The following is a 6374-nucleotide window of genomic DNA, read 5'->3' as shown; positions in this document are numbered from 1 at the left end:
TTTTATTCTGAAGGAGAGACTTTAATTCAGGTTTTACGTTTTAAATTTAATCTAAAAATCAGTTTTAATTCATCTCCAAAGAAGAGTTTTCAAAATCCTCCAATGAAACGGTTTCAACATTTTAAATATCCAATCAAAAGTTAATTTTAATTCCTGATTTCTGTGACGACGTCTTCAAACCGTCCAGAAGTTTCTAAAAACTCGTTTCATCAGATCCGTTAGCTCAGACGTCAGGACCCGTCTGTGGAGCACGCCGCGGGTCCAAAACCACTTCCTGTTCAGACTCGTCACGAAACCACGGGTTAACGAGCAGCGACCACGACACGGGACAGTTCTAGAGGGCGGGGCGACCGGACCTTTTGTCCAACTTTGTTCATCTCCATTAACTTCACTTCTTGTAAATTACCGTACGGTTCTAATTCCAACACAAACGCTCTGAAATGCACCCCGACCGGGTGTCGGGGGACCACCCGAGTCCCCCCCCCCCCATTAAAAGGTCAACTCCCAGGTTGTTGGACCGAAGACGGCCTTTGGACAAACGTCCCCCGATCGCCCAGCCCTGAATCTACTTCACATCCAACGTTCATGCAGCGACGACACGAGCTTCAGCGCTAAAGCTAGCTTCTTTAAATCACTTGACGACACCAACATGCTTCAGGGTTCAACGCCACAACGGTTTGTGCTCATCTGGTCTACGGCTGAGCTCATGCAACGACCACGACGAGAGGTCTTCACCTCCGAACATCTAATCTCTGCTCTGAAGGACAACAGGCTAAACTTTGATCTTGTTACGATGTTCTGGAGGTGAAGGCGGCCCTGGGATCCACCAGAACCTCACAGGATGCTCTCGCGCTCCTCGCCGAAGGTGACGGTGTCGGAGGACACGGTGCAGATCTCCGGCGGGTCTCCAGGTTTCAGGCCCCTCTTCAGGTGGACCACGCGGACGTTCTCGTTGTTCGGGCCCGGCCTGGTGGTGGCGGAGCTCGGGGGAATGATGACGTCCCCAGAGGTGGTTTTGTTGGAGGAGGCGGGGCCCTCTGTGGGTGGGCGGGGCCTGGTGCCCTGCTGGGCGTTGGTGTTGTTGTTCAGCGTGACGTTGCTGGGCGCGCAGTTCAGGTTGTAGGACTTGGAGGACGTCCAGCTCTCCTCGGGGCTGCTGGCCAGCAGGCTGCACTGGTCCTCGGAGCAGATGGACATCCGGGTCACGGCCGGGTCCTGCAGGCCGCTGAGGCTGCTGGGAAGGCCACGCTTCCTGGCGGCGCTCTCCTCGTCCAGCTCGATCAGGTTGGCCCCCTCCAGCTGGGACAGATCCGCCTCCTCGTCCTGCAGCGAGTGGTTTGGAGAGCTCTCGTTGGAACGAACCCCCGAGTCTGAGGAGTCCTTCTTGTCCAGCATGGCGTCGGACAGGTAGTCCTTCCCCTTCAGCGCCAGCGACCCGCCAGGTAGTTTGGGATCGACCGCCTTCTTCCCGTCTTTCATCAGCGGAGGGTTATCGGACTCTTCGGACTCCTCGTCATCGCTGGTCAGCTTCTGGTACCTCTGCCCGCCGCTCGCCTTCACCTTCAAGTCGGCAGCACCCTGGAACAAGCCGCCCCTCTCCGCCGACAGTTTCCGGGTCAGCAGGGACTTGGAGGACCCGTGGTCGCCCTTCTCGTCCTCCTCGGTGATCGGGTCGAGTGCGTCGCCGTTGGACGTGAAGTCGTTGCCGTCTGACGCCGGCTTGGTGCCACTCCTCTTGTTGAAGGACTTGCGTCCATCTTGCTCGTCTTTGCTCTTGTCCTCGGAGGACGATGACGTCATGAACTGTCCTGGCTGTGGTTGGACGGGCTTCTCCGTGATCCCGCCCATCTCCAGCTGGGCCATCTGGGCCACGTACTCCTGGTAGGCGTTGCGGTACTCGGCCTGCTGTTTGTCCGTGAGCCTGGCGATGTCGTTGGACGACTCCTGGGAGTTCAGGCTGGTCATGCTGGCGGTCCGCTGAGCGCCGCCCTGAGGACAGACGGCACAACAAGACCATGAACCAACCGTTTCCTCAAAGGGTGCCGGTTCCGTTGGGTCAGAGGTCACTCACCATCCACGGCCCATTCCCGTGGCGCTGCGGCTCGTCCAGTCCCACGCCGCTCAGCTCCTCGAAGCTCAGGTTGAAGCTGTACATCGGAGACGCGTCGGTGTTGGCGGCGCCGGCGAGGGGCGGAGCCATCACTCGCCGTCCTGGCTCCATGTGACCGCCCACGACACTGCCTTGCTCGCTGGCAGTTTCCTCGTGCAGTATCTGGCTCTCGATGTGACGCATCTCCAGAACCTACAAGCAGACAATGGGTCAAACCTGGGACTGGCTTTAGAACCTGATTTTGAAGGTTCTGGGCCCACCATGGCCCTGAAGAGCTGCCAGTCCCCAAAGTTCATGTTCATCTCCTTCTTCAGCTCGTCGATGTTGCACTGAGACAAGACTCTGCCGTTCACGTTGGCCTGAAACCAGAACACGAAGAACGTCTCGTTTAATCTCAGGTTTCTGGCGTTGCGGCGTTGGAGGAAGCGGTCCTACTCACCTTCCTGATGGTGGCGGCGTACTGCCCCACGATGCCCTGGTCCATGCCTTCCATCTGCCGCACGCGCTCACAGATGGCGTCTGTCGTCATGGAGCTGAGGAGGAGGGCGGGAGCGCCAGACACGACGGAGGCGGAGCCCTGAGCGAACACCCGGACGAGTTAAACGGGTTTAACGTCACGACACGACGAGAACAGACGTCAGGAGTAAAAACGAGGTCAACGTTGTGTCACGGGCTGATAAGAAACTCAGAGACCTTTCAAAATAAAGCAGGTGGTAGTTTCACAGGAAAAGAAACAAAAGTGAGACTAACTAGTTGTTGTTTACCAGGTGACCCCAGTCTGTCAGGAGCAGGTAAACCTCCAACAGGTTCTCACTGGTCTCATGTTTGTCCCTTTTCCTGCTTCGTAACGTTAAGGTGTCAACAGAAGAGTGAGGACAACACACAGATGCAGGCTGTCCAGGTGCATGCTGGGAGATGTGCAGTCCTTGTTATGTCCACAGCAAACAGCTGATCTTCATTTCTTGTGTGAACTCCAAATGATGCACAGAACCGACAAGTCGGTATCGACCGTTTGGTGGCTGAAGGTCGTGGTGCGGCGATGTCCACCAGTATTCAGATGACGTGTCCTCTTCAAAGAGGAACTACAGTAGGCCTGTCGCGATAATCAATAAATCAATTAATCGCATGATGAATGAAAAGTATCCACCTCATTTTCATTTATCGGCTTTATCGTTTCTTCGTGTCTCTCTCTTTCTACTGAAGACACTCGATGACAAAAGGCTCAACTCAGGTTCTTCACTGACCCCGCCCTTTCTCTTTAAAATCAGTCTTAACGATCCAGAATCACATTTTTGGGTCGTTAAAAGCAGCTAAGCTGAGAAGCTAAGCTACGAGCTAAGCTAACAGGCCGACCTCGGGAACAAACCTCCGTCTTGTTGAAGCTCCAACATTCACGGTTGAAACTCGTGCCTTCGTGTAAAAAGTTGTTTTTCTCTGCAAAAAGAAGCTGAGAACTTGTTTACTGATTTTTTTATTAAAAGCTTTGTGTGAAAAATGCTAAAGAGCTCAAACCACACAGCGTCGGCCATTTTGAGGCTCAAAAAAAAAAAAAAAGGAAGGAGAGACAGCCCATGTCACGTCAAGGGGCCTCCCTCACATTTTTCTTAAAGAGACGCGCTGCTCGCTCCCTCACTATCCATCCTTGGTTCAGACAGTCTTATACTGACATCCTGTGGTCAACAAACGGTACTGCACATAAAAATTAACCAACATTTCTCCTTAAATTTGACAATAATTAATAATCATTGTCAAATTTCAAACAAGATTATCGTTTATCGCAATAATTTCTGAGACGATTAATCGCCCAGCAACATTTGTTATCGTGACAGGCCTAACTACACCGGACTCTGTCCACCTCTGCAACGACATACCAACAGCTTGGCCTTCCCTTTATTGTACAAAAAGACTCAAATCCTCCATCAGCCACCACTGAACCACCGAGCTCCTGTCCTGCATCTGAACATCTCCACTGATGAACACCATCTTGAAAACTGAGGACCAGCCTCCTGTCGCCTCAAGCTCTCACTGACGGTGGAATTCATCACGGCCTCAGCTGCACCAGTGGGGCTTTCTCCAAGCTCACGGAAAGAGTCTTTGAGAACTGCGATGTCCCAGCACAGACCAAAACCTGGTCTAGAAGCTGTAGTGGCTCAGAAACCAGCAAACAGAAGCACCTGAGGCGTCTCATCTGCACCGTCTGTGAAAAGTCCTCAGATTAGGTCAAACCACAGCGGTGTAGAGGAGGCTCCACTTCTACCGTCGCTGCCACCATTACCCAACTCCAGCTCAGGTGGAGGCGTCCTCCTGACGCTCGCCTCCCAAAGCAAGTCCTCCACTCCCAACTTGGTAAAGGAATACAGAATACCAGGCGGCCAGAAGAAGGTTTATGGATAACATCAGGAAGAACATCAAAAGGTATGGACCTTTAGACGAAGCTGCTAAAATCCGGCCTGTCTGGAGAAACTTCAAAACATGAACGACGCCGCAGAAAGAAGAGCTCATCCGCCAAACAGACCCAAAACCGTTTGTTGTGGACATGAGAAGGAAAGGTGGGACGACTGTCGGGGAGAGTCCAGTACCTGCTTCCTTTTTAAAGACGAGTTCTTAGACTGCAGGCAGACAGGCAGACAGGCAGACAGGCAGACAGACAGACAGACAGACAGAGGATGAAAACATCAGAGCACAGATGAGACACAAACAGGAAGTGAATCAGATCGATGCACAAACATCAGCAGCTGTTTCCTGAAGATACAACTCCAACAACCACAGAAGAAGAAAAGTAGAAACTAAGAGTTTTATCGAGACTCGAACTGAAAATAACTCCCGTGTTTGAAATAAATCCAGTTTGTTTCTGAAGAAAATCTCTTTCAATTAATTTTAAAACCTTAAATCTAAAATCATTCACAAAAAAACAGAAATGTGAACTTTTTAAACTTTAACGTGTAAAAAAATGTGAATTGAATCATTTCAGAATAAATAGAAGTTACTGAATCAATTTGATTCGACTAAAATAGACTGAAAATGCTAATAAATGTGATATTTACAGAAATTTATAATTTATTCCAGGAGCTAAAAACTGGATCCTGTAACTAAAAAAGAAAACTAAACAAGATAAAATAAGGACATAACATTAAATCAGTAACATCTTTAAGAAATGATTTTTACATTTAAAGTATCAGAAAACACATTTAAACAAGACTTCATTCAAAATTTGACCAATTTTCATTTCAGTTCTTGTGATTTTTAACTCCATTAATGTTTATTACTTCCTTATTTGGCTGATGTTTAAAATTTAAAGTAGCTAAAAATTGTTCTGCTTTTATTATATAAAATAATATTTTTATTCCGTGATGAGAATAAACTTTGTTTTTGGATGTAAATTATTGATTCTCTGAAGTTTCCTGCAGCTGGTCGTACTCACGGTGGCGGCGGCATCTCGGCTGAAGGTTTTGGGAGGCGGGCGTTGATGGAGGTGAGGTGGGAAGGAGGCCATGAGGGGGCGTGGCAGCTGGTAAAGGTGGTGGGAGAAATATGGCTGAGGAGGTGGAGGTGGGGGGAGAAAATTAAAAAAAATGTTGATGGAGGTGGGTCAACGTAAAATAACTGAAATTAAAGAGTAAATCTCGGCTGCCGCGTCCAACTGCAGAACCTCAGAACGGGTCAAAGGTCAACGAGCAGAGCTGGACTGTGATTGGACGACGGCCCGTCAGCTGATTGGCTGTTTCGACGCGGCAGCAGAGGTTCACCGTGAAACGGAAATTAAAATGAATCCAAATGATGCTGAACCAGGGGGTCACGTGGCGTGATGATGTCATCGCTCTGCCAGTGGGCGGGGCCTGCACTCACCCTGTTGTAGAAGGGGTGCTGGGGGCCGGCCATGCCGCTGTAGTAGCTGCTGTGAGGCTGCGGGGGCACCATGCCCCCCGCCACCGGGTTGAAGGGCCCGCTGAAGGAGGCCGACGGCGAGCAGGTGGACGACACCTGGCTGTAGACCGAGGTGGGGCGGGGCTGCACCTCCTGCAGCGGGATGGCCGGGTACGTGACTCCGCCCATGTTCAACTGGTCCCGGGCCGCACGAACATCTGGAGCAGAAGGAGAACGTCAAAAACAGCTGGAGACATCTGGATTAGTTAAACCGAAGAACGTTGACGCGCCCATCCTAGCTTGACGTCGACAAGCTAGTTCTAGCGGGACATTCTAGCGGGACGTCCTAGCTTGACGTCGACAAGCTAGTTCTAGCGGGACGTCCTAGCGGGACGTCGAC

At 50.9% G+C, this 6374-nt stretch overlaps 1 protein-coding gene across 2 annotated transcripts in view; it reads right to left on the bottom strand.

Moving 5' to 3' along the window:
* Positions 1 to 487: 487 nt before the first annotated feature.
* kidins220b (kinase D-interacting substrate 220b) overlaps positions 488 to 6374 on the bottom strand; it is an 18621-nt gene continuing 12734 nt past the window's right edge. The window contains exons 24-29 of one of the 2 annotated variants that reach the window (XM_037685988.1): positions 5957 to 6192; positions 5532 to 5645; positions 2550 to 2687; positions 2371 to 2469; positions 2072 to 2302; positions 488 to 1989 (exon numbers count right to left, since the gene is read on the bottom strand). In XM_037685988.1, the coding sequence (XP_037541916.1) occupies positions 835 to 1989; positions 2072 to 2302; positions 2371 to 2469; positions 2550 to 2687; positions 5532 to 5645; positions 5957 to 6192 (1973 nt within the window). In that variant the 3' untranslated portion in view covers positions 488 to 834. The remainder of the gene's footprint in view (positions 1990 to 2071; positions 2303 to 2370; positions 2470 to 2549; positions 2688 to 5531; positions 5646 to 5956; positions 6193 to 6374) is intronic. The other variant, XM_037685989.1, reaches the window with a different exon arrangement.

This window comes from Nematolebias whitei, chromosome 12 (genome assembly GCF_014905685.2).
Source record: "Nematolebias whitei isolate Nwh7 chromosome 12, NemWhi1, whole genome shotgun sequence".
Classification (NCBI taxonomy): Eukaryota; Metazoa; Chordata; class Actinopteri; order Cyprinodontiformes; family Rivulidae; genus Nematolebias; species Nematolebias whitei.
The sequence above is the reverse complement of the archived record's forward strand: the minus strand, read 5'-3'. Positions and strand labels throughout refer to the sequence as shown.